Source organism: Larimichthys crocea, chromosome XVIII, assembly GCF_000972845.2.
Source record: "Larimichthys crocea isolate SSNF chromosome XVIII, L_crocea_2.0, whole genome shotgun sequence".
NCBI lineage: Eukaryota > Metazoa > Chordata > Actinopteri > Sciaenidae > Larimichthys > Larimichthys crocea.
The window spans coordinates 14,594,978-14,621,748 of NC_040028.1; the positions used below are offsets into that span (position 1 = coordinate 14,594,978).

Consider the following 26,771-nt stretch of genomic DNA (forward strand, 5'->3'; position numbering starts at 1 on the left):
CCCTAGCTCAGGCTTTAGGTACCAGTACCTTTTTACAGGACTCTGTTTGGTCCAAACACAAACGCATTGCTTGAAGCCAGCAAGGATGGATTCCAGCTGTCAATGTAGACTGTCTACATGCTATGAAATTAGTTTATGCCTCTAAATGAGTATACAGTTACTAGTTCCTTGTGTGTTTTCATAGCGGAGGAGTAGTAGTTATATTTTAAATGTGAGTCACATCATCATAAAACAAGTTTAAGTCTTCAACCAGGGTTTGGAGGTGATTTACCATGAATGCATAATGACTTTCTGGACGCTCTTATATTGTAAGAGTATGAACAGCACACAACGTATTGGATCCAAAGTTTGCAAACAAGCATAAAAAGGAGCATCTGATAGCCAACTTGTATTGGAGACATTCTTGCCATATACACTACGTAGTACAGTCCATGCAATTATAATGTAGTCGGTTCAATCAACATTCGATTATACCCTATACATAATTTCAGCCTCTTTGTTCCCGTTTGAAACGTTGCGAAGAGGCTGTGAAGAGCTCTCATATAATGGCAACACCGGCTGATATTGACATTTTGTCTTGAGGAATCAAAGTGCACAAAACAGGAAGTCATTATGAAAGATAACAACCCTGACATTTTGAGGGGTTATTGATCATGAGCATCTGTTATCTTGTTTTTGTGAGTGTGTGTGTGTGTGTGTGTGTGTGTGTGTTGCAGAAGCTCAAAAGGCAAACAAAAGCTGAGATCTTTAATGACACACCATTCGCACACTATGGGTTGAAGTTACAGACAGAAGACAGAACTCAATGGAGAAGTAGCAGGAGTAGCACACCGCCGTCTGTTTACAATGACAATGGCACTGCCCATTACAGTGCAATCGGTAATACAGGAGCGCAGCCAGCAAGGACAACTCCTCCCACCTAGAATGGATGTTACACTGAAAGTTAACTTATTTATATAAAAGTAAATAAAATGGAATAAACGTTGTAGTATGTTCTGCATAATCCATTATGTGCAGAACAATGTGATGATGATGTTTTAATGACCTTTTGTAGGACAGCTGACAGACGTTGGCAAAAGGTGTGCTAGTGTACACACACACTAGAACAAAGACAAAGGTTGACACTAACATTTCACTTCCTACAAAGATTACTGCAAAGATTGTTCTGCAGCGTTTGCTTTTTTTTATTATTCAGCATTTTATTTGCTCTTGTTCTGAATGTCAGGAGTCTCCATGTGTGGCCACCATCTCAATTAGTTGTAATTTCTCGGAAATAATGCTCTAACAGACGATGCCACAGAGGTTGGCGCTTGGTCTAAACCTCTCAATATTTGATTTACTCAGTGTGTTAAATGTTTGATCGAGTGTATTTTCCCAACATGTGAGTATAATTGCAGTGTATTTCTTGCAAACACATTAAAGTATCTTTTTATTTAACAAAGTTACTACTACTATTAGTACATGATTGTACTTATGGCTACATCTCCCACCCCCATAAAACTTTAATACTGCTTGTATAAAGGTAGGAGTTTAATTTAAGTTCTGCCTTTTAAAATTATTTAATTTTGATTCATGCATTATATATAATTTTACATTGTGTTTTAAGCTGTATTTTAGTTATACCGACCTGTGCCCTTGTGTTATTGAGTCCAATTATTCCAAGTTTAATAAGTAATAATAATAATAATAATAATATTAATAATAATAATAATACTGCTTATATTACTACAAATAATAATACTAATAATAACAATAATAAACGTAATGTGTTTTTGTATAAAAGTGCAATATTTTGTTAACTTCAGTTTGCATGACATATAATAACATATTTAACATAATTTAAGTGGTTTAAATAGCAGACTAAGGTAAACTAATTTTGAATAAGTGGTTTAAATAGCAGACTAAGGTAAACTAATTTTGAATGCATATAAAAATGATTGCCAAGATGTCCGATTGTTTATCATAATGTACTGTACTCAGGTCAGAAGTGCTGTAATGGCCATGTTGTGTTTAATGGCAGCAGGTTTCTAGCTCAGTAGAGTGATTTAGCTGGTTGGTGGATGCTCTGATCTCCTGCTGGGTCTATTAAAGCATTCATCACCTTGGCAACTCACCCTTTTAGTCAAATCACATTGCTGCAAGTTTTTCATCTTTGGCTTACATGTTTAAATGCATCCATGAAAACAAAAAGGGGGTTACCCACAATGTTTTTAAGCATTAGCCAAAGACAAAGAGTCAGCAAATAAAACATGACTCCCACAAACATGGAAATGATTTACCAAGTGTTTCTTGACCTCTCCGTCCGAAAGGTTGAGCTTGTAGCTTATAGTGCATGGCTCCGGACATGAGCGGAGTTGAAGTTGGAAACGCTCAGCATGGTGTTCATGATTGAGAATGTGTTTCCTAAGAATTAGTCATGGCAGCTTTTCCCCTTGGAGAGAAGTTATTTTTAACAACAAAAGCTTTAATGACGAGCACAGGCAGACAATAACAATTGGAAGGAAGTGTTGAGTTTTGAGCCAGTAGCAGATGTGAGGTTAATGTTTGATGTCCCACAATGGGACAGTCAGCTTTACATTACAATCTTTAACGTGCCCAGAAACAGAGAGGCAGAAGATGATCTACCCATTGCTGACTTTATATGAATATTGTCTTGTATAATTTGTTGTTAGATTTGAATGGATTGCACGGGTGGCTGAGGTGTTTGAAAAGTGTCCACAGCTTCTTGAGAACGTGTTAAAATCTACAGTGAAATTAAATAAAAACAGCTATTTCCTTGTGAAAAAGTATTATTCTCAGTCACAGCTCAAGCAGTTTCCTTGCCTGCTGTATAACATGATTGTCCTGACATGACGATAATAGAGGCAATTCCTTTGCACTAAAAGCAGAAATGGTTTTGCACTTTGCGTGGCTAACAAAGGAATCCCCAGAATTCCCTGTGTCATCTGCACTGCCTGCCTGAGAAAGAATTCAGAGAGGTCTGCGAGGTCCCGCTCCCTTCATTGTTGATTCAGTGGCACACCCCCCACCCAGCACCCATAAATGGAGGCAGTCTTTTGTGTGAGGGGTGTAGAGCAGATTTACTGTGGATGGTCTCCCTACAAAAGGACCATGCCACTGTCACAACAGGACTGGGATCAGCTGCTCACACTTTCACACAGTATGATTTAACGCCGTGCTTCACACAGCCACTGATGCAGACACAACTTCAGCATCCATGTAGCTCAATGCCAAAACAATGAGTGGTCTCTCCTCTACATTTCTGGATACATTCGCTACTAAGATGACTTAATCTTAATGATTGAGCTCTCACAACTGAATCGCAGATGTTAATTCCAGTCTTGCAAATGTACTCTAGGTCCATAAATCCAATATTTACCCGTTTATCTCTCGATTTCCCTCGGTGATAAAGATTTTGCCCTCATACTTTGAGTTCCTGAATGTCTCTTTGTGCTGTATAAATGTCATTATTATTAAGGCTGGGCACTTCAGTCCAGTCTCTTATTTAAAGCATCAACAGCCGCCTGTTTTAACTTTGCATTGTGGTCATAGTACGGTTTCAAGTCATGCCAAAAAATGCCTTCACCAACTGTGCATTTTGGGCATGTTTCCGTGCCCTTCCGATGACATTTGTCTCTGTTATGTTTACTGTGAAACTTAAGGAGAAGGCCCTTCTGTCTCTCCGGGGTTTGAGTTTCAGAGCTTCTTAAATTTGAATCCGTAAAGTCAGTAAATATGCATCTCTATCAAAGATGGTTTAAGTTGTCTCTGATGTAAAATCGTCACCGGATTCTTAAATCAGCATCAATTTTACGTGCCTTCGTGTATAAATGTCGTTATCGGTATTACAGAAGTCCATTTAGAGAAACAACATCCGCCTGTTTGCCCTGGACAGTTGTCATCACTATGGCTTTAATGCCTTGTGAATTTGGGGCATGCTTCCTCGCCTCTCTGATAACTTTTGGGTTTGGTTTCCTCTACAAGCCTCTGTTATATTGACTTAATTACAGTGAAACTTGAGGCGCTGGTCCTTCTGTCTCACCAGAGTTTGAATTTCAGGGCTTTTAAAATCTGATCATTTTAACATGAAGATGGAGAATCAATGAAACCCAACTAACCGTGTACATGTCAACAGAATATGACCAAACATATGAAATTAAAAAAATATATAGTGGAAGGATAATAATGGCCATAAAACAATGTCCAGATGTATAGACTCTACCAATTAGTGTGCATTTTACAGTGTTATAGAGAGACGTTTTACATTTCTCATTTACAACATGCTTTTATTTTGAAAGGCTCAATTCACTGCTGATAGTAAAGCATGCCCAGGAAAGGGTTTTCCCATAAATAAAGAATGTATCTGTATCTGAATTAGCCTAATCAAACCTGTGGATATGTGGGCAAGCATTAGACAATGACTCTGGTTCTTAACCCACAGATGAAACTTAATATCTTCACCAGTGATTTGACCAGGGGGCCACACAGACCTTTCTCAGGTCAGCATTCATTTGTTGGTACAAAAGTGCAGCTAATCTGTGAAGAAAGGCCTCGTCACCTGCAGGGGTCCACCTGTTCGACCTGCACCATCTCTCCGGTTTCTCTATTCCCACTGACCCGAGACAATACGAGGCCGGGCAGCTTCACCTCCTCGCACAGCTCGTGTTACACAACCACCCAGGGCAAAAGTGGACATGAAAGTGCCCGGGTGGTTGGGTTAAACCAGGTAAAGGCAGTTAAACACCTCACAGGGACACAGAGATCAAACTGAGCAAGCAACTGAAGCAACTGCTTCTTTAGATTTATCAAACCTAATCACACAAATGATCATGAACAGCCAACAGGGATTTATAGTTTCGAAAGCTTCAACTGATGCAGTTTTTTTCCTATATTTTATTTCATCTGTGCCTATAAGAATAAATAAAAATGCACTGCAAATTATCTCAGACTCTATATGAAAGAGCACGCATGATATGACGCGTATTTGTCTATTTTCATTTGTTTTGATTGGCTCATCAAGATTATTATGAAGAATAATGATGCAATCAGTGTTAATCAGTGTCTAATTATTATTTAAATATATTGAGGGATGTAATTTCATCAGGTCATAACAGTTTTTATTGTTATCGTACAATTGCTAATTCCACTGGGTTAATATGGACCATTACACATTCCTGATATACATCAGGCTTCACATCATGTTTATTATATTGTATATTTAAGAAGTTTGAGCTACGACACTAAGGATTAAAAAATAGACTATGCACAGTACTTTAGAGGACAAAGGTACTGAGATCTTTTACTTAAGCATCAGTACTATGATGCATAAGTACTCCAGTACTAGTAAAAGTATCAAAAGTTCTTGTTATGTAAATGATACATTATTATATTTTACATTATTAGCTTATGAATACTGACAAATTGGTGTGCAAGTAGTGGTCAGTGGAGCTTGTTTTAAATACCTTTCACAGTGATGTTAGTTTAGTCCTGTGGTTCCCAACCAAAGGGTCAGGGCCCTCTAAGGGGGTCACAAAATAAATTTAAAGGGGTCAGGAGGTGATTAATGTGGCCCCCAAGTTCTACATAATTAATGTTTTATCTATATTTTATGACTTTGACTCTAATGTTTGACTGGTTTTAGGTACGATATTGAATCATTTGATCTCTTGGGGATTTGAACAGTTACTGAAATCTACACTTAAGCTGTTTACACTGTTAATATCTTTTCATATTTGTACATATTTTATCTTGCTTTGCACCAGAGAGATGAGGGAAACAAAATTGCAATTCTCATCATAGCAATGTTGACAATGAAGCTGCCTTGATTTGAAACGATCTGGAAAGTTTAAAGGGGAAAAGTTACGTCAGAAACTCAGACTTCTGAGACATGACATTGGGGCTGAAACTAGACCCGGCACTGGTTTAACCTTTTACAAATGGTATTATATAGACTGATCACATGTTCTTCATATGAAATTTTAATTTCTAAAGTAGCGGTCAAATAAATTAGAGAGTAAAAAGTGTATCTCCCCCTGAAATGTATTGGAGTAGAAGTATAAAGTAGAATAACAATGGAAATAGTGATAGTGAAATGTACAAGTAGCTCCAAAATCATCTGTACTGCACTTGAGTAAAAGCACTTAGTTACTTTACACCACCGGACACCAGAGCTTACACTCAACAACTAGTCAATGTAATGATGTGTTAAGCTCTGATGCAACTGTTGCCAAACCCTCAGCAGAGATGCCTTTCACATATCTTACACTAGAACCTCCCAAGTCATTTGCCGCAATTAGGAATGTGGTTAATACCCTAATACACCCCGACCCCCACCCTCTGAGCCACATCCTGCCAACACACACACACACACACACACACACACACACACACACACAGAGGGCTTTCCAACCTCAACAATGCCCACATTGTGTTGTGTTCTGCTGTGTGATTGTTGCCCAGGCTGGTTCAAACTTCACACCACCATCAAACACTGAGCAGATACACGGAGAAAAGTGAGCGGGCGATACAATGAAGCTGTTTTATGTTTCCTGCAGGTTTGGATGATAACAAAGCTGCCGGCTCAGATCACTGCTGCTGGTGGGTGGAAACCTCAGACCTCTTTATGCCGGCTCTTTAGGGAACATGAAAAAGATTATTGAGGAGAGTTTGGTAACACTTTAAAACGAGGGCACAAATGATGTACTATGATTTAATGTGTTAATTAATGTGGGATTTATCATGAATTCCTCTTGGTCACTACTAACAAACGATCAAGTCACTATGACTTTTAGATTATAGGGTCTGAAATAAACTGAATAAAATTATCTGGTGAACTAATCACATAAATTACTTATATGTTAGTGGTAAACAACAGGAATTCATGATACATCCTGTGTTAATTTAAACACTGAATCCTCATGAGTCATGCTTTCGTTAAGCATTACTTGAGTACATTATTTGTGTTAAGTGTGATTTAAAAGTGAAATCAGACTTGTGCTGTCCCAAGGTGACTAAAGATCTCTGTCTCTGTATTGTGATCACTTATTTATGAACATAGTCCTTAGCAGGTGTTACTGATGAGAGTGTACATTAATATTTTATTCAGATGTTCTCAGATGGATGATCAACCCCCAAATATTTTTTTTAAATGAAAGAAAATTAGGATTTCCCCATTAAATCCTGACTCAAATTCCCACCATTCCAAAGATAGTACAGCCTTTTAGTGACCTGCAGCAGCTTGTCACATTGTCTGGCTGAATTTGGGAGGTTTATTTGTCCAGCTGACTGTAACACGTGCTGTTTATCTGCTTCCACCAAACCTAAAATAGCAAAACAACCTTTGCAACTTTGCTCTTTGTCTTCGTGTAAAACCACCAGATACGAGATGTATGACACATCATAGCGCTTTGAGTTTACAACAACAGCTCATTAACATATAGATTTCACATACATAGTTACATTCTAGTAGCATTAGCTTTGTGTCTTTGACTTTTTAAATAAGGCAGTCAGAAGAAAAATGATAAAACCGGCCCATGAATTTAAATTGTCATATATGATATATAGGCAGATAAGATTTCCTACATTTTCTAGTGTTGCTCAATCATCTCTGGCACCATTTTTAGGTGCAGAAAAAGTATCTCTGGCATTTAGGGAGTAGTTTATTTGTTTTATCTTCTGGGCCAGTGGTATAAATCTTATGTGATACATGTATCTCACCGATCAGCCAAAAATAACTTATAAATAAATGGATAAAATGTATTTCATATGTGAAATAAGTGAGGCAGACAAGGAGCAAATTGGTGATACATCTGAATTACTTTCCGTGTGAATCTAAGTCTGGGGTATTAACTTTAGTATTTTCATCATAGATGAATGAAGAGGAGGCGAAATAGATCTAGATATAGACATTATGGTATATTTTATAGCTGCTGCCTTATACATATAAATATAAAACAAATATAAGCATTCTGTCACCCTGTCTGAACAGGAGATAACTCCACAAGAGGTCTCCAGCTAAAGGTTGTCAAACTATTACCTACCTAAAATAAATGTTATCATTTACACCTGACACAAAGTCATTGTTATGTTAGTAACAACATCTGAGTTTTTCCTACACTGATAAATCAAAACCTGTTTGGTTGCTATATTTGAAACAAGCTGCTTGCACCATGAAACAAATGTCCATACATCTATTTAGTGTAGACCTACTGCATGATCTGTTGTAGCCTTTAAAAAGCAGCTCAAAGCATATTCATTGAAAAACTGGCCTTTCTCTGTCTTCATGTTCTGTTATTGCTCGTGTTTCATTGTGTATTTATTTTAATAACATTGCTCTTGTGAAGCACATTGTGACCTTGCTCTGTTAAAAAAAAAGAAAAAAAAGTGCTGTATTATTATTATTTTCTGTAACCACTTATCCTCATCAGGGTCATGGTGGAGGCTGGATCCCAGCCAGAGTTTAGAGATGTGGGGCAAGATGCAGGGTACACCCTGGACAAGTTGCCAGTTCATAACAGGGCTAAAATGTAAAATAATGTAAAAATACTGTATATTACATTAAAAAATAAAACCTAGTAGCTCACCTGAGCGTCTGGGTCCTTTGCTGCATGTCATCCTCTCTCCTCTGAAATTTTAAATGACAGGTATCACTGATACCAGACATAAACACAGATAACCCCTTTAACTGGTCGCCCCGGTGTCTGTAGGGGGCGCTGCGGAGCAGGAGCTCTGCCCTGCGGGGTAACTCGCAGCCGCAGCTTCAGTCAAACAGCACCAGGCTGAGCGGAGAGGAGCGTCGGGGCCAGTGGCTCTTAACTTTTAGGAGGAACTGGACACAATCTGAACCGCACTGCGATGCTGCTACTGCTGCTGCAGGGAAGACCCTCTGCTGCTTTTGCTGCACTTTTATTTTATTTTTATTTTCTGAAGCCAACTTTGGTGCTCGGCTTCAATCTTGACACCAGTCATGTCATCAGGAGAGACGGAGAACCGGGGAGCCTGTTCGGGTTTTCTCTGGCCACGCACCGGCAACTCAACCCAGATAAAAGAATGTGAGTTTTATCTTTGTATTTTTTACACCTCCTCCTCCTGCTGCATCCTTCACCTGCCTGTGATTGATGTTTAAAAGTGCAGCTCCGTTAGGAGAGCACCTGACCGGACAGGTTCAGTTACATGTAAATTACTGCCAGAAGGAGCCTAAATATGAACTCTTAAAGATCCTTAACCTGGTTAATCCTTTTTATTTAAGGATTCTGCTGTTGTAAGACTAATAAACTGTCTTGAATCCACTGGTTTGACATATAAAAGTTACAGAAGTAACTCTTTACCAAAGCCCACAGTGTTTCTTGTCAGATTAATCGTGTTTTTGTCCTCATAGTCAATAGAGTTTTCCCCTGTGGTGCTTTGAATATAAAATGGAAAGAAGCCTAAGGACAACAAGTGAATAAACAATGGTTATAACTGTGATGCAAATGTGCCTGTAAGGTCAAACTGAGGGGAATGTAATGCTGCAACTGTTGGATTAATTGTTAGTTAATCAGCTTTTATATATTATATTATAAATTGTAATCTTTTGGACCCTTTTACTCACTTTTTTCCAGGTACTGTTAATGAGTTTATTTTAGCTCTTGATTCATTGACTTTTAAACATATTTCAACTCAATTTTTTCCTGTTAATATCAACTCAAAAGTTATATGCAGGTGTATTTACTGCACAGTTTAACCTGTAAAGTCCTGAGAAGTAATGACTGGCCTCCCGTGGGTGCAGATAAGTAGTGGTGGTGGTGGAGTCTGGTCATCCTGACACACAAAGTGTAACGGGGTTAAAGTGAGGAGAGGGGGTGGCATGTTAAAGCCTGCGATAAGGGTGAGGCTGCATGCAAGAGCTACTGTGTTATACTGCTTAGCAGGCACAGGACTCTGCAGCAGCTTGTTGAGGAACAGAGCAATGATGATGAAAAGCTCTGATAACACGTCTTAAGGGGAGATTTCCCAAAGATCACATACATGGTTTAACTTAGGAATTTTATCTAACTAGTGTTTTGACTCTTGTGCACGGGCGTTTCGTGGTGTGGTACAGAGGATTCTTTTGTGCCCTGCATCCTAAAAAAAAAAAAAAGAAGCACTTTAAACAAGTGACAAGAGGGAGTGTAACTGAATGTAATATTTGTTTGGAAAACAGAGCCTCGAAATGTGACACCGGCCTGTTAGTTTGGTTTTCAGCCAGTAAAAGTAAGTAAGAGGAGAGTGAAGATTCAACCTCGCTAACATGCTGATCAGTGAGGGAGTTTAAGCAAACATGATGCACAAGAAACTCATCTTACAGCTCATCATACGAAAGACTCTTGTGACTTTGATACGCCATTGATTATTTGATTAAAGGGGAATAAATCTGCAGCGATATTGATAATGAAACAACTGTTTTTCAAGGAAAATGCCAAAAGACAGCCGATTCTGACCGCTGACAGTATAAAGAATGGATGCAGTATGTGTGACGTCACCAATATGTTTCTCAAGAACCATCTTAAAGCTCAAAATCTGTCGCCACGTTGGTAGTTCTGCCTCTTCTGCCTCACGGCTAATCTAAAAATGGGCAAAAACACGGATCATTGGCAGACCTGAGGCCTGGGTGGTCAAACAAGTCACCTGAAACGGCACCCAACTGTCACTATCAAAGTGGCCGTGCTGTTGATTATGCATACATTTAAGTCTCAGTATAATTTGAACAGGTGAGTTATATAAAAATTCAGACCCAGTGCAGTTGTCATGAACGGGGAAATTAGCTATAGAGACCAAAACTGTCCTTTGTACCAGGCTGTAAACATGTTTATTTTACATTTTAACATGGGGACTTATGGAGACTGACTTGTTTTGCTCGGTTCTGACTTCATACAATGTAATTATTTAAATATTTACTTAACTTAAGCTTTATATTGTCTAAACTTTTTATAGGACTAACAACTATAGCTTCAACTAACAATATTTTTTAATACAGTGATAAATCGTTTGGTCTACAGAAAATCAAAAGCCCTGACTTCCTGAAAGCCGAGGTGACACGTTACATTGCTTGTGTTGTCTAACACAGTTCATGAGGACACTAGACAAAGAAAAGCAACAAATCATCACGATTAAGACTTCAACCATTCATTGATTAATCAAAATGCTTTCCTAGTAATCTCCTGTTTTTGTTTCCTGACTAATGAGTAATCAACTAATTGTTTCAGCTCTACTGACAATTATTTGCTTAATTAGAGTCGGTCACGTAATAGAAACTGCAGACTGCACGTCATTGTAACTGAGGAAAAGTATGGACTCAAACATCAGCTGCTGGGCTGTGATCCTAGGCTCTAAATCCTCATGTGACCCTGAGATAATTAGCCAGACAAGTCAAGTGAAAGTTTAGCAGAGCACGCACACGAGTAAGTAATGAACAGCCCCGGATGAAGTTGAAGTTGTGAAATTCACTGAAACCCCAAGTCAGCAATGTGTCACACTCTGTCTGCATCTGTCTTTTTGTTCTTCCAACACGTGTTTGATGATGATCGCTAGCAGCTGTAAATCTCTAACCACAGTCGCTGCATACATTTATGTGATTATAATAAATCATATGTGACGAGAGGATCGCTGACCTTTACAGAGTCCTTTCTAAATGCTGAATATGTTTGGTGTATGACTATTTAGATTAAATTCAACTGGCCTTTTATCCCTTCTGGTGATTAAAGTGATTTGTTATTCATATTGTTTGCAACTATTTATGCAACTCTATCCATGTTGTTCCACCAGAGCAGTGTTTACAGTGTTATTACACCTTCCTTCTCATATTGAGTGGAAGAAACAAGAAGATCCAATGTGTCGATATGAGGCTAAACATAATGTGGTATCTCTCGCAAAAGAGGGAACTGGATGCCTCTTCCATGAAGAATGTGTGGGGTTAATGATGTGGACATAACATCCACTGAATGAAACCAGAGAAAATGGACATTTGACTGGACACGCACAGCCATCTGTGCACATGTAACCCGATAGATTAAACGCATCGGTGAATCATGAGCGGAGACATTCCAGTCAAACTTAACGCTGAAGTTTGGAGTAGATTGTGCAGCTTAGAAAATGATAAACAGGTCAACTGGAAAAGTCTTATTCTTTACTTAAAAGCGAGTATAGTGAATATTCATGATTTGTTTAGTGATGTGTACCCAGCCAATCACAGGTCAGTACCAATCAAAGTTATGTGTGTATACGTGGGTGTGTGTGTAAACTGAAACAGTTAGAACAGCTGCAGCAGTCCTTGTGGCTTCGAGTGCACAGCTGTGGGAGCACTGGACCACATCTGTTAACAAAGAGCAGTGAGATCACGGTGTAAATCCACACCAGTCACTATGCTTTCCCGTTTACACTGCACTGAAAGACATGCCGCATGATGGGACGTGGTTTCGCAGTGTAGCCTGGCTGGTAATGGATTTCGGAGACCTGAATAATGTTGATAATAATGAGCTCGTATCGGTGTCAGTGTATTTATCATGTGGACTGTATTTAGTGTGTGTTGTGTACATCCCACTCTTGTCAGGATAGTTCATGTTTTGCATGATAGCAGGTTAAACATTGCATTCATTTCCACTGCAGAAAATAAGATAAAATACAAGAACGTTGCCTCTTTTCCCAAAAGAGTAACTAGTTTAGGTGCCTGCTAGACTGGTGTGTTGCATGTAAATGTCAATGTTATCCTTCAGCTACTTGCTAAATTCTACAACTGTCACTTTCTTTCCTGAGTTAGCTCTGCTCTTAAGTCGGAGGTGTTTTCTTTTACCTGTGTTACAGGCTTTTTTTATGAATGTGTCCTCGTTGATTTTGATTCTCTTGAGCGAAAAGTAGCAGAATCTTCATTATTAATCAGTAATGTGCTGATTATTTTCTTGATTAATGGGTTCAAACAGTGTTTCTCAAACTTCTTACACCCTGTACCACCTCAGAAGATATTCGTACGACCATGATGACAGAGTGTAGGCTGGCCCTGTTCAGCTACAGAGTTCACACAGGATGCAGGTTTTAATAGGCTTTTTTATTTTTAGAATCCTGAACAGAAACAACTTCTCTTCTGTGTTTTATTTAATTTATTTATTTTACCTTCTCTTGCTATCTTACCATCACATTTTAGCTCACTAATCATGGAGGTATGCACTACCTGCATGACTACAGAGCAGCCCGAAACATAATATTACAGGAAATGCAAAACTCTGGTCGTTTCTTTGGCTGTAGATTGCAGAAAGGTGTTGGAAATGTATTATTAGGTTTATCTAATATTAAACAACAGCATTGTTTCTAATGCAGTTGTTGCAGCACCTCTGATGACAGAAAATTGAATCTTAGTTTCTGCCTGGCATCAACTGTAGGCTTAAAAAACTATTGCAGCTCCGAAGACTCTTTGTTTGTATTTGCATTTCACTGGGCTTTGTTTGAAAAGAGGGTTTGCAGTTTGGTCTTCAGTCTTTGCACCAGACCTCCTAAGGAGACTCCTTGTTTAGCAAATGAAGAGCCACAGGGCTGAGCCACAGATCAATGAGTGCGTTACAGAAGGAACTATAAGGGAGGAGAAAAGGGTGGAGAGGATTTCCTCTGCATCCTTTGAGAAAATTCCTACACACAAACTATGCCTTAGTTTACACAGTAGTACAGTAGCTTAACACCAAACCATATAAAGACAAGAATCTTATTTCAGTAGTTTAGTTAGTGAATTGAATAGTGAATGAAACATCCAGTCGCCTGATGTGTTTTTCAGAGACTGGTTACACTGATAGTTTTCAGAGACGACAGAAATGTTTTTAAATCTTTTGGCACAAGACCAAATCAGAATCAGGTTTATTGCCAAGTAGGTTTTCACATACTCAACTTTATTTATTTATATAGCACCTTTCACGCAGAATTGTAGCCCAAAGTGCTTCACAGAGCAGAGTAAAAACAGAAATAGACGACTAAGGCAACAGAGCAGTTGCCTGAAAAACTAGAGATTAGAAGAAAGGTAAAAAGCATAAAAAAGTAAATTAAGACCTATAGGGTAAAAAGCATAATTTAAGAACAGTTGCAGTAAAAGTAGATAATACCTGTACAGTGAATAAGCACCAGAGATAAAAGTAACAGGGAGTGATCAGGACCTGAAAACTCAGCAGTGAATGGCATCTTAGGTAAAAGCCAGGCTAAGGAGGTATGTCTTAATCCAAGATCCATAGGCAGGCTGTTCCAGAGATGGGGGCCGCAGTAGCTAAAAGCGGCCTCACCAAACTTCTTTGTGGAGGTTCTGGGGACAACTAGGAGTCCAGATGCCGAGGATCTGAGGGACCTGCTTGGTACATACTTCTGTAGCATGTCACAAAGGTTGGTCGGTGCCAGGCCATTCAGTGATTTACAAACCAATAAGAAAATCTTAAAATCAATTCTAAAACTAACAGGTAACAATGGGTTATTAGAGCACACAGACGTCATTTAGACCGTCTTAGGTCAGCTGATGATCCACGTCTTTACCGATATTTATACTAACCGGGATTCAGAAGAAGCAGTACATGGTGACAGCCAGAGTTAAATATTTTCAACAGCACGGGTGACGTCACTCGTGCTTTGTCCATTGTTCGTACTGTCAATGATTCAGACATGATCAAGTGCTGCGGCGAATCGTCATATCAGATGATGGGGGGGGTGCGTCTGTTTGTGCTCAACGCAACTGCTGGGAAAGAATCAGGAAACAACCCTGATTATCGAAGCTGGAGCTCACTCATTACCTGTCTACGTCACTCAACCAAAGCCTGCTCGGTCTAATCTGCCTCTTTCTCCCTAACCAGCAGACACAAATCAAACTTCTTTGTATTTTAAATATTTTGCAGCATAAATTTGCGAGTCAGACTCAAGATTTAGAATCTGGACACATGAAATAAACAAAGCCAGAACACGACAGGTAGAGTGTGAGAGTCCAGTCCATGAATCCACCTGGAAGGCCTCAGTTTCAGAGACATGTCAGGCTGACTGTGGAGGAGTTTGACCATATATGTAGTATATTATTGCATTTAGAGTAATGTAGGGAGTTGTTGTGCACTTGAGTAAAGTTATGTTCACTTCACCTGTCTCTCCTCTGCTCCCTGTGGAGGGCTGAAGCCTCGGCATCATTCAAACAGGAGGAGCTGGCAGCTATCGCCTTAGACAGTCATTTTTATTATATATATATATATATATATATTAATCTGTGTACGTGCCGAGAAAGATGAACTGAAAGTTGGACAGGCAGCTACAGTGGTTTATACTAAGATGTTAAGTGACAAAGTGAGGTTAACGACAAATCGGTCAACTTTTAAGGTGTGAACAACACAAATATATGACTATATATGGTTATTTGTCACCAGGATGAATTTCTTTTTGAAGGACATTTGTGACTTCTCTAATCATGATGAACTCAGGATGCTGTTTGACAGGAAACAGGGCCAGTTTTGGTTTTCGATTTCCACCTCACGGGTCTTGTAGAGCTTGTAGTTTGTGCAACGTGCATGTGTTTGTGTGTAAAAAGGTTACAGACGCATGCCCTAAGTTGTAACCACATTGCAATTCAACTTTGAAAAGTACAGCAAGAGGAAGTGTGCCGGTACAGGTCTCAGTTGTGTCTCTGTTGTTCCTTGTTAATGTTTATTTGCACATGAAAATGGACATGCACTAAAATCTTGTCTTGTTGTAGTCACCACCACTATTCACAATAGCTTTTATATTTATTTTTTTATCTGTATTATATTTTTAATTCCAATTACTTACCATGTACAATATTATTTATATTATGGCCACTTTACTTTTAGTAGTCGTTTTGCACGTCTGTACACTTGTTTGTCTGTTTTTTTTTTTGTATTGAATAGGCCGAAGGATACTTCTGTCTGTTCGTTGTGTATTTTATTCTGTAGTATATATTACACCTCTCTTTTGTTGCTGTGGCGAGTGAATTTTCCCGCTGTGGGATAAATAAATTATAATCTAATCTAATCTAATCTAATCTACCATGCCTGCTATAACAAACACAGACATGATGCTTCATTCACACTTCATTTTACACGTGCATCACGACATGAAAGCAAAGTTGATTCATCAGATAAGTCGCTGTCTCTTTGTGGCTGTTTATGCTGTGAGAATGTGAGCATGAAGAAGAAGCTGTGGTAAGTTGTGTGAGGCTGAACTGTGAACCCACTCCAAATCGTCTGACTCATTGCTCCTTTGCCCTCTGCAGCATGTCAAGACAGTAGCCTACTGTCCCACACTGACGTTCTCTATGTTGTTTCTTATCACAAAGTGCAGCTCTTTGAACACAACCAGCTTTTCACATGCCGAAGCATCTAAATCGTCCTCTCTGTGAAATGCAAAATATGTGCATTAACCAAAAAAATGTAGAGCAATCATGTTAATAATTTGACACATAACAATAGTCCTCAGCTGAAAATGAACCAAGAATGTTGTAATTATATGTCATTGTGCCTTATTGTTCTTTATTTCTTGCTGGTACTGACAGTTATAGAGATATATTGCAGTGTTGCTACATGTGAGGCAATAGCAGAAACAAACAAAACAAAACTTTGATCATCTCATAGTCACACACAGAAACAAAGAAACAGTTCCTCTGCAGACTGTAACCACACAATTGATATTGCAAAAAAAAACCCAGACAGCTCTGTTGCATAATCTTTCTAGGCAGGAAAAACACACGTTCTCGCTGTTGCTATGTCGTCAATGTTACTGTTGATGTTTTCACATGCATGTACTAAATTCAACAAGCTGCTGCACCGGAGAAGAAGAAATGTAGAAAATAATGTACTGTGGTGACAGGTAGCTATATCAAAATGAAAATCTCAGTATTTGAATGTATTGGTTTGTGTTTTCCTTCAGACTGTTGATCGGTGCACCCAGAGCCAGAGCCTTAGGAAAACAGACAGCCAACATCACAGGAGGCCTTTATAAATGTGAAATCACCCAGTCCAATGATTGTGAGCGCATTGAATTTGATCATGAGGGTGAGCTATCTATCTATCTATCTATCTATCTATCTATCTATCTATCTATCTATGCTCATATTTTTGTCTTGTGTTGTTCAATTTTTAAAGAGGATGTACAAATCGAGAATAAGGAGAATCAGTGGATGGGGGTGACGGTTCAGAGCCAGGGACCAGGGGGAAAGATTGTGGTGAGTCAAACTGAGCGTCTGAACCACTGTACCCACTAATCTTCAGGTGTGATCCTATCTGCCGTCGTGATATGAACTTAAACTAAGCTGTGCTTTTGCAATTTCAGACTTGTGCTCATCGCTATCAGAGGCGCTTGTTTGTGAACACCCCTCACGAGTCCTACGACATCACTGGACGCTGTTATGTCCTGAGTCAGGACCTGACCATTGACACGTCCTTTGATGAGGATGGAGGTAACTGGAACTTCTGTCAAGGCAAAACAAGAGGCCATGAGATGTTTGGGTCTTGCCAGCAGGGTTTGGCTGCCACCTTCACCAAGGACTACCATTACGTGGTGTTTGGAGCACCAGGAACTTATAACTGGCAAGGTACCTCACAATACTTATGCAGTATTTACAGTATTTACCAGGAGAATCAAGTTTCTCATACTGTTAAAACAAGTTATGTGATGTTTTTTTTTTATTTTAACATGAACTTGTTTACACCTATTAACATCTACTGCATCGTTGCCTCACCTCTCCTGTAGGCATGGTACGAATGGAGCAAAAGAACAACACTTTGCTCGAGATGGAAGTGTATGATGACGGCCCGTATGAAACTGAGAACCCTCTACGTGCCCACAGCTACCTTGGTGAGCGTTTTTACCCATAAAACAAGCCAATTAGGTATTTTTGTGTCAGTTGTATCTTGTCGTTTTATCACTTCCTCTTTAGGTGTTTGCATTGCTTACACATTTGGCATGAGCCGTGTTTTACCGTTAGTTGTTTGGCCTTGAGATTAATGTTCATTTTTATGTTTAGTTCCATAAACTTAGGGGTCACTTAGGGGTTTTACTGGTAAAGACACATAATCAGAGTGAAAATTTTGAGTAAAACTAAAGTTGAATACATTTTGGCACATCGAAGACAGGTGTGACTAATGACATAATTAATTGCGGCTTTTCTGTTATTGCTGGAACTGAGCCGTCATTAAAGTTATCAACATCTGTGAAACAATCAATAAATAATGTTTTATTTCTCCAGTTCACTGGCTTTCTGACTACCGGCACTCTCTTAACCAAAGGAAACTTCTTAGTGTCACTGTTTTGTAGCACAGACTGAAGCCTAATGTAGACGTAGACACTGGTTCATGAAATAAATCATGTTGTGCTCTTGTTGCTCTTGTTGAATTAGCAACCTGCTTGAGCTTCAAGTCTGGGGAAAAGGGAACGGCGGTAGACAACTCTCTCCAAAATTTTGAATTTGGACTGCAGTGCCCATTTTAACTGCAAAACTATTTTAACTGTGAAACTTCGGTGGCCACAAAACGTATTTAGTTTATACGTCCTGGGCTACTGTAGCAACATGGTGGGCATATTCTGCACCTAATAAAGTGTCCACAGAGTGTGATAATGAAAGAAACAAGGGTACTCTGATATTAATAAGATCATCAATCTCCAAGTTAGCAACATTTATTTAGAGAGAATAAAAGTAGCAAAGGTACAAGATGAACACACGTTTCTTTCATTCTTTCCACTCGAGTTCACTGTCAGTAGAGCAGCAGAGCTTTGTGTCTTTTGTGTGAAAACAGTTTGGGCAAAATGTTAAAGTTATTTTTCATTTGCACATCTGAAACTAATGAGAAACATGTTTGAAAGGAGACAGGTCAGGTTCTTGAATATGTTTAGTATGTGTCTTAAATTCATCTTAGCTTATTTGGTGTTTGGATGTTGAAGAGGGACATGACAGAAAAGTTAAGGAAGTAAATGTAATTGGCAGTGTTTGTACATTAGGCCTAATGAGAGATCTTTCTTGGTCTTTATTGCTGCACCAGTGACTCCTACTGGTTCGACAGTGCAACTGCGCAGAGAGGAAAGGACATTTCAAATGTGTGCAGATTAAATCTTAACCTGTCTAACTCTTAAAGTGCCGTGCAGAGACTTGTTGTCTACACGCTCACCAGGCCAACAACAGGAGTTAGCACCAGAGACCAGAGAACAGAGGAACTCACATCATATTTATCTTGTACCGTATCTCTCTCATGTTAGGATTCTCCCTCGATTCGGGACACAAGATCACCAGGGGAGGTGGCCTGACGTTGGTGGCTGGAGCACCCAGATTCAATCATAGTGGAGCTGTGGTCCTGTTGAGGAAAAATGGCTCCAGGAACCTTTTGGAGCAGCACATTTTTGTTGGACCAGGACTTGGATCCTCTTTTGGATATGACGTGGCTGTAGTCGACCTGAATGGCGATGGGTGGGGAACTTTTTACTGCCTTTATTTTGCTTTAATCTACAGATAATTTAATCTTATTGAAAAATTAAGTCACAAAATGAAGAAAAGTAAACACAAACAGAAACATCTGTAAAGCTGGAAAATGTTCCTTTAAGATTATTTAAAGGCCGCTAAACTTAGATTAATAAATATTTTCCTCCTATCTTTATCTAGATGGCAAGACATAGTTGTAGGAGCCCCTCAGTTCTACATGAAGAACAGAGACATTGGAGGAGCTGTTTATGTCTACATCAACCAGAAAGGAAACTGGGAAAGCGTCACTCCTGTACGTCTAAACGGGGCCAAAGACTCGATGTTTGGACAGGCAGTGGAGAGCATCGGAGACATCAATCAAGACTCATATGAAGGTAATTTAGCTGTCACGTTGTAGCTTATTTGTGTTTTCTCTATCAGTTGTTGTCAAGTAAACTGGTTTCTTTCTCATGCAGAAATTGCAATTGGAGCTCCTCATGATGACGGGGGCATAGGAAAAGTCTACATATATCATGGCTCTGAACATGGAATCAAAGTCAGCCCTGCACAGGTGGGTTTTTGTTTAAAGCGTCTATAATCAATACTTTCATATTAACAATGGATCACACGGATACTTTTATTTATAACCGGACTCTGCAGTCCCCCTCAGCTCTAGTGACTTCATTGAACTTTACTGTTTTGGTTCAGTCCCTCTGCTCTGATTGGTGCTGTTCTTGCTTTGTGTGAATATTGGACCAAATTGAATATTAATGTATTAATGTAACATAACTGCTTCATGTGTATGATCATTCATGATTTTGGGGGGCTTTTTCACCTTTATTCAATAGTAAAGCTGTTGATAGACAGGAAAGTGGGAGGAGAGAAGGGGAGCAAAGGGCTACAGGTTGGAAATGAAGTGCCTGGTGCACTGTGGTAAAGACTTAGATTTGGCGACTGGGGTGTGTGACACATTTCTAACCAACAGCTTGCATGACTGTGACTGTGGATTTCGAATGCAGTACTAAATCACTGGAGTAACTCTAAACCTAAGAATATGTTATAATAACACTGTTCACAGCTTATTTCTGCTGCCCCCAAGTGGCCAAAAAGTTATTGCAGGTTTGAACTCCATGAAAAATGTTAATTGATTTGAATACATGGTCATATTATATATAAGCAATAGCTGTCAAACGTTTGCAACTGATTTTGGCTCCTGATACCAAAGAAGTAAAATTTCCATGTTATTTCATTATATCAATTTACTAATAGCTAATAAATAATATTATATTTCTCCTTCATTGCAGATCCTTTCAGGTAAAAAACACAACACAAGACTATTTGGATATTCTCTGGCAGGAAACATGGACTTGGACAGCAACTCTTATCCAGACTTGGCTGTAGGCTCTCTGTCAGACAGAGTTCTAATCTATAGGTAACTATTATTCTCTTAGATATTTTTAGTTTAGTTTAAAATTTAAACTGCACAGATTTCTATCACAGCTTCATTTTAACTACTTTCCTTTCAGGGCACGGCCAGTCATTCGCATCAGGAAAGCTGTCAAAATATCTCCGGAGGAAATCGACCTCACAGTCAAAACATGTGATAACAGCATTTGGTAGGTGTTTTAATATTCGCACATTTCAAAAGAGTTTAAAACTTTCTGTGTTAGAATTGTTTAAAAAATCTATTTCCTCTGCTTAGCCTCAAGATGGACGCATGCTTCGCCTACAAAGCAAACACTGCATCTTACAACCAAAAACTAAGTAAGTGAAATGTAAAAATAAAGCCTTATTTTACAGATCCAAGATTTGTTCAGCTGTTCTTACATGTGCTTACCTCCATGATGCAGCTATCAGCTATTTCGTGGAGGCGGATGGACATCGCAGGAAACAGGGATTGCCCCCCAGAGTGACGTTCCTGAACAAATCTCACACGGAAACATACCAGTTTAATGGCACCTTGGATCTGCGTAGCCAGGAACAGGAAACATGCATTAAGATAGGAGCCAAACTAAAGGTAAAACATATATCCGCCACATAGTTAACATTTTTCGTTCACATTTGCAGGATACAATTCTCTCAGAGAGAAAGTTAGTCAGGAACAATTTGAGTTTTTTTTGAGGACTGCTCAAGGAGGATTTTACTGAAAGAATATGATCAGTGCTAGTAAAACAGAAAAGTATGTTTAGGTATTTTTCTGGAAACACAGCTGAGCTCTTTACAAACGTATTTTTGGAGTTGCAAGCTTTATAAAATGATGACACTGTGTCTTCAATTCTTAAATCCTGTAATCCTTTTGTTATAAAGCTGAAACAATTAGTTGATAAATCAATTCATCGATGGACCGGCTGTAATACAGACTGCACACTTTACTGTTATTGTTATGCATGGGATATAATATGCTCTATACTATGATGACTGTTTTTATTCACACAGGACAATATCAAGGACAAGATGCGAAGCATTCCCTTTGAGGTGTCTGTAGAAATTGTGGGTACTAAACGACAGAGGACAAAAAACAGCCTCCCTCAGCTTTTGCCCATATTAGACTCCTCTCAACCGAGCAAAGAAGTCACTGAGGTAAACATTCAGACTACAACATGCATTATGAAGTTAATGATAGGATGTCGGCAGCGGAGCAAAGTTTGTGATTTTGTTGCTGTTGCAGGTCAACTTTGTGAAAGAGGGATGTGGCGATATTTGCCGAAGTAATCTGAAGATGGAGTACAAATTATTCTACGAACAAAAAACACAAGACAAAACACCCAAGTACTCCCCATTACCCATGTGAGTAACATTTAAACTCATATAATCAACAAGTTAAATGTGTAAGATAAGTTACATTTACTTAAATCAGCATTAAATTAATGTCAACATTCATTCTCCTATGAAGGAGCTCTGTCACAATTAGCTTTGTTTGGGTTTTTGGGCTCTATGATGGAGTCTGCTCCAACAACCCACTGATATGAAACCAGAGCCAGAAAACAAGCTCAGACAGGTCGACAGGACAATAACCAGCACATAACAGCAGCGAGTATTCGAGTATACAAACCAGAGTTAAAAGGCGATTCAGTATATTAATATATATATTATTACTGTTACTCGAATGCTGATGTACTGTATGTTTCCCCGTGTCTGCTGGACATACAAGTAGTCAATGGTTGGATAAAATGTGTGTCATAACACCTTGATGAGCTGACGTTTTGTTTGTGTGTCTGCAGCAAAGACAACATGCCTGTGTTTCACCTGAATTTCGAGAAGAAGGACTTGGCTGTGCAGGTGACGGTCAACAACATGAATGGGGATGATGCTTATGAGGCAAAGCTGGTCGGGACCTTCTCGGATATGCTGTCTTATTCTGGAGACCGCTCACATGAAATGATGGTAAATAAGATTACAGTGAAGCGTGGGTGTAATACTGCTTATACATGAGATTGGAAAGCCAGTTTAGGGCAGCTGTTACCTTGTCTGTTCTCCTGTCAGTTAATCTGTTAAGATTTTGTCAATTTATTAACCACAGCTGGTCTCATCAGGCTCTACTGTCTTTTGTCCTTTTTACCTGTCTGTCATATCTGCTTTCTACCATGCCAACATGTTATGATTGAGCATTGCATATGGATATTTCTTGATAATAGAAACACAAAACAGTTTCTCTACAAAAGTTTAAAAAAATAGTCTCATATCTGTGATGCATGCTGTTTTAGCTTTATGACTAATTTATTCTTTTGTTGAAATGAAATGAAAGTGAGATGAAATGAAAGAAGTCATCAGGATTTATCACACATTATATTGACTTTAAAACTTTAAACTGTATATGCAAATTATTTGTAGTTTTCTTAACCATCCATGTGTTTAAACGTTTCTCCCGAAGGAAAAGAAAATCATCTGCACTCCCAATCAGAACGGCTCCCAAACAGACTGTGAGCTGGGAAATCCTTTCAAGAGAGACTCAGAGGTACAAACTTTGTCTAAAGCTTCACACGTTCATCACCCCGCTTATCTGTTGTACTTCAAGTGAGAGATGTTTCCCCTTTTTTTTGTTGCACCAGACAACTTTTTACATCATCCTGAGCACTTCGAGTATAACTCTTGACACCACGGAGGTCAACTTTGAGCTACAGCTCCAAACGTAAGTACAGCTCCTAGAGCAGCCTTGTGTTATTCTCTACATGCATTGTACTTTATTGGTGTGTGTTTTTATTTCTTTCAGGACGAGTGCTCAAAATATCGCGCCTGTTAAAGTAACGGCTAAAGTAGTCATTGAATTGCCGCTGTCCGTCACTGGGTAAGTGTGTTAACCTCTTTGTTTGACTGCACACTCCGTGCCTCCAGCAGTATGTAAAATAAATAGTTTTGCTTGGTTTCAACAGGGAAGCCAGCCCTAATCAGGTTTCCTTTGGAGGTGTTGTGAAAGGTGAAAGTGCCATGAAGACAGAAGAAGAGATTGGAAGTTTGATTAACTATAAATTTACAGTAAGTTTATTCATCTGACCGGCTTCTTTATGTAAATATTAAATCATTGCTGTCATATTATTTCATACTTTTAGTATGTGAAGTCGTAACTGGTTGATTTCTTCTTCAGATAAACAACTTGTGGAAGTCTTCTGTCAAAGCCTCGCTGCACATTCAGTGGCCCAAATCGGACAAAGACGGGAAATGGCTTCTGTACCTGGTGAATGTCATTTCTACAAGGCCGCAGGACATCCGTTGCTCTCCCTCTGATCAGATCAACCCTCTAAAACTCCAGGTAGTATTTTTAAACCTTTGTTTCCCGTTCTTCAACACTGACACAAACGACAGCCATTACGGCAAATTGGCACCGCTTTGAATTCATGACAAGAAATGTGTTTTCAGAAATCGTCATCGTCATCGTCGTTGAGAACAAAACGTGAAATTGGAGAAAGAAAAGCGGTTGCCAAAATGGCCTCACGGTCAGGCAAAAATAAAGTGCTGGTGAGTCTTTGTGTGGATGTATTCACATTATTTAATTAAGGTTTAGATTGCTTTCATGTGTGATAGACTCTTTCCTTCCTAGGCGTGTGGCAATGGGATCGAATGTGTGGAGCTCAGGTGCCCTCTCCAGGGCCTCGACGGTACAGCCATTGAACTGAGATCTCGTCTCTGGAACTCGACTTTTCTTGAGGTAACATGTTGGATTTTGATCGTTTGTGTCTCATCTGTGTGATTTGGTATTTACTTTTTTTACCCAAGCATCTGTTTTTTTTTTTGTTTTTTACAGAATTATGCCTCTCAGTCGCACTTGGATATCATTGTGACGGCCTCGCTCGTCCTCGACACTCAGGCTAAAAACATGATCCTGACAGCTCCTGACGCTATTGTAAGTAGCTCATCGCCTACAGCTTTAAGTGGTATTGCTACTTTTACTCAAACAAAGGATCTAAATACTTCTTTTTCCACCGCTGTTGTTTACTATCGTGATCCGAACTCATCTGCTTTACCTTGTTTCGATGTTTCATCACAGGTGAAAGTGACAGTGTCACCAGAAAATGCAGTAGCACAGCACAGTGGCATTCCCTGGTGGATCATACTGGTGGCTGTTCTTGTAGGCGTCTTGATTTTGGCTTTGCTTGTGTTTCTGCTGTGGAAGGTGAGTACATGGACGTTACAACTTCATATGACGTGTTTGCTTATACAGGTGATGGATGACATAGGATGAATGTAGGAGATTCATCTTGTTTGTTTGGTTATTTTATGATTTCTTTGTTTTTATATTATTGTGAATACCTCAATTATGAGATTTGAATGATTACAACCCTCCATATACTGTAAATCTGCAATGAAATGACCATAATATGTTCAACTGTGTCAAATATATGCTGTGTTTGTGTGAAGGTAAGAGACTAGGGTTGGGTTTAACTCAGTGTCAGTCAGTTCTGGAGTAAATTTCTGTAGATGTTCTGCAAATAAGCAAGTAACTTAAGTAACACTAGACTGTCCAGATGAAGTATCTCCTTAATACGATGTATTTCCTCTGGTGTTTTGCTGGAAGAAATCGTAATGGCTGTTATTACTGCTTCATTGTGTCACTCTTAACCCGTCATCACCCTTGCTCCCCCCCCTCAGTGTGGTTTCTTCAAGAGAGCAACAAAAGACCAATACGATCCTGCATTACACGAGGCAGAGATCCATGTTCAGCCTTCTGAAAAAGACAAACTCTCTACTGAAGCCTGATTTTTGCTCTCTGAACAGTGGTAAAAACAAAAACAACAAGCTGTCAGCATGGAGTGTGATTACCACAAAGACTAATGAACTCACTTTCCGGCCAAATCAGCTGACTCAATGCGGAATAATTCAGTTGGACACATATTGTACTGAGCAGATGAAGGAAAATTGACATTAGACACAAACTTTTTGAGCCTAAATTTAACATCAAATAATAAATATTGAATTGATTTAGTGCTCTCTGATGTTTGTACAATATGTGTCTTTGAATTTTGCCAAGAAATTGATGCATTTTCTTACCGACAGGCATAAATTTTCTCTTTTTTTTGTTGTAATAACTTTCTGCTCTGCAGGTGCTTCTGCTGACATCGCTGTTACTGCTTGGCTGTAAAAAAAACAAAACAAACTGCACAGCATGCTTAACACTCTTGCGCATCTCTCCTCTGTTGTTTTTACGGTGTTCATGAATATTTGCTGACATTTAAGTCAGTTTTCTAATAACGCTCTGTGTCCCTTCCCTCAGTGTGGATTCTTCAAACGCTCCAAGCAGGACGACAGCGTCCCTCGTTACCACGCGGTGCGGATAAGAAAAGAAATTCCCGAGTATAAAGACGGGAAGGTCAAGCTTGATCCTTTTGAAAAAAAGCAATGGATGACAACTTGGGTTGACAATGAAAGTTACTCGTGAACAGCGACAAGACTTTTTTGTTTTTTTTGTTGATTTTGGTGATGCTCTGTGATTTTTTAAAAACAATAGCCTTTTTTTTCACAGCAGCCATGTTGACATGAAATAGTAAGGTCGACACAGGTGTTAATAGTGATACTTATTAAGGTTCCTATACATGTATTGTAGCACAGCATCCACAGGCCCAGCTGAATAGTCTATTTTGCTTGGGAAGGTTCCTAACTGAGTGAAATGACCTGGATCCATTAATGTAGCCACAATGAATTCTTTAACTGTTAAGGAAAGGAGCTTCAGAGCTTCCTTCTTGTCTCCTTTAGCAAAGGAAACACTGGACCATCCTTTACGAAAGGAAAGGAAGTAATGCCGTCACATGATTCCTTGTGGCAGCAGCAAAAAAATCAACACACGGGGAAGTCGGTAGCGTAGTGGGTTAAGTGGCCGCCCTGTGTGTGGAGGCTATAGTCCTCGCTGCAGCTGGCCCCG

At 39.2% G+C, this 26,771-nt stretch overlaps 1 protein-coding gene across 2 annotated transcripts; it reads left to right on the forward strand.

The window, feature by feature from the left end:
- The first annotated feature begins 8,761 nt into the window (after positions 1 to 8,761).
- On the forward strand, positions 8,762 to 26,771 carry itga6a (integrin, alpha 6a). Of its 2 annotated transcripts, XM_027290686.1 has the most exons (26): positions 8,762 to 9,050; positions 16,900 to 17,024; positions 17,115 to 17,194; positions 17,302 to 17,563; positions 17,722 to 17,826; positions 19,222 to 19,429; positions 19,622 to 19,815; positions 19,897 to 19,991; positions 20,725 to 20,852; positions 20,947 to 21,036; positions 21,123 to 21,184; positions 21,271 to 21,437; positions 21,857 to 22,000; positions 22,089 to 22,207; positions 22,642 to 22,804; positions 23,292 to 23,375; positions 23,470 to 23,549; positions 23,631 to 23,705; positions 23,791 to 23,893; positions 24,003 to 24,167; positions 24,275 to 24,373; positions 24,456 to 24,563; positions 24,660 to 24,758; positions 24,903 to 25,028; positions 25,505 to 25,632; positions 26,127 to 26,259. In XM_027290686.1, exons 1-25 carry the CDS (start codon positions 8,854 to 8,856, stop codon positions 25,610 to 25,612), a joined length of 3,186 nt encoding a protein of 1,061 aa, XP_027146487.1. In that variant the 5' UTR covers positions 8,762 to 8,853; the 3' UTR covers positions 25,613 to 25,632; positions 26,127 to 26,259. The 2 variants fall into 2 exon arrangements, with proteins under 2 accessions (XP_027146487.1, XP_027146486.1); XM_027290685.1 differs by lacking the exon at positions 25,505 to 25,632 and having other exon boundaries at positions 26,127 to 26,771.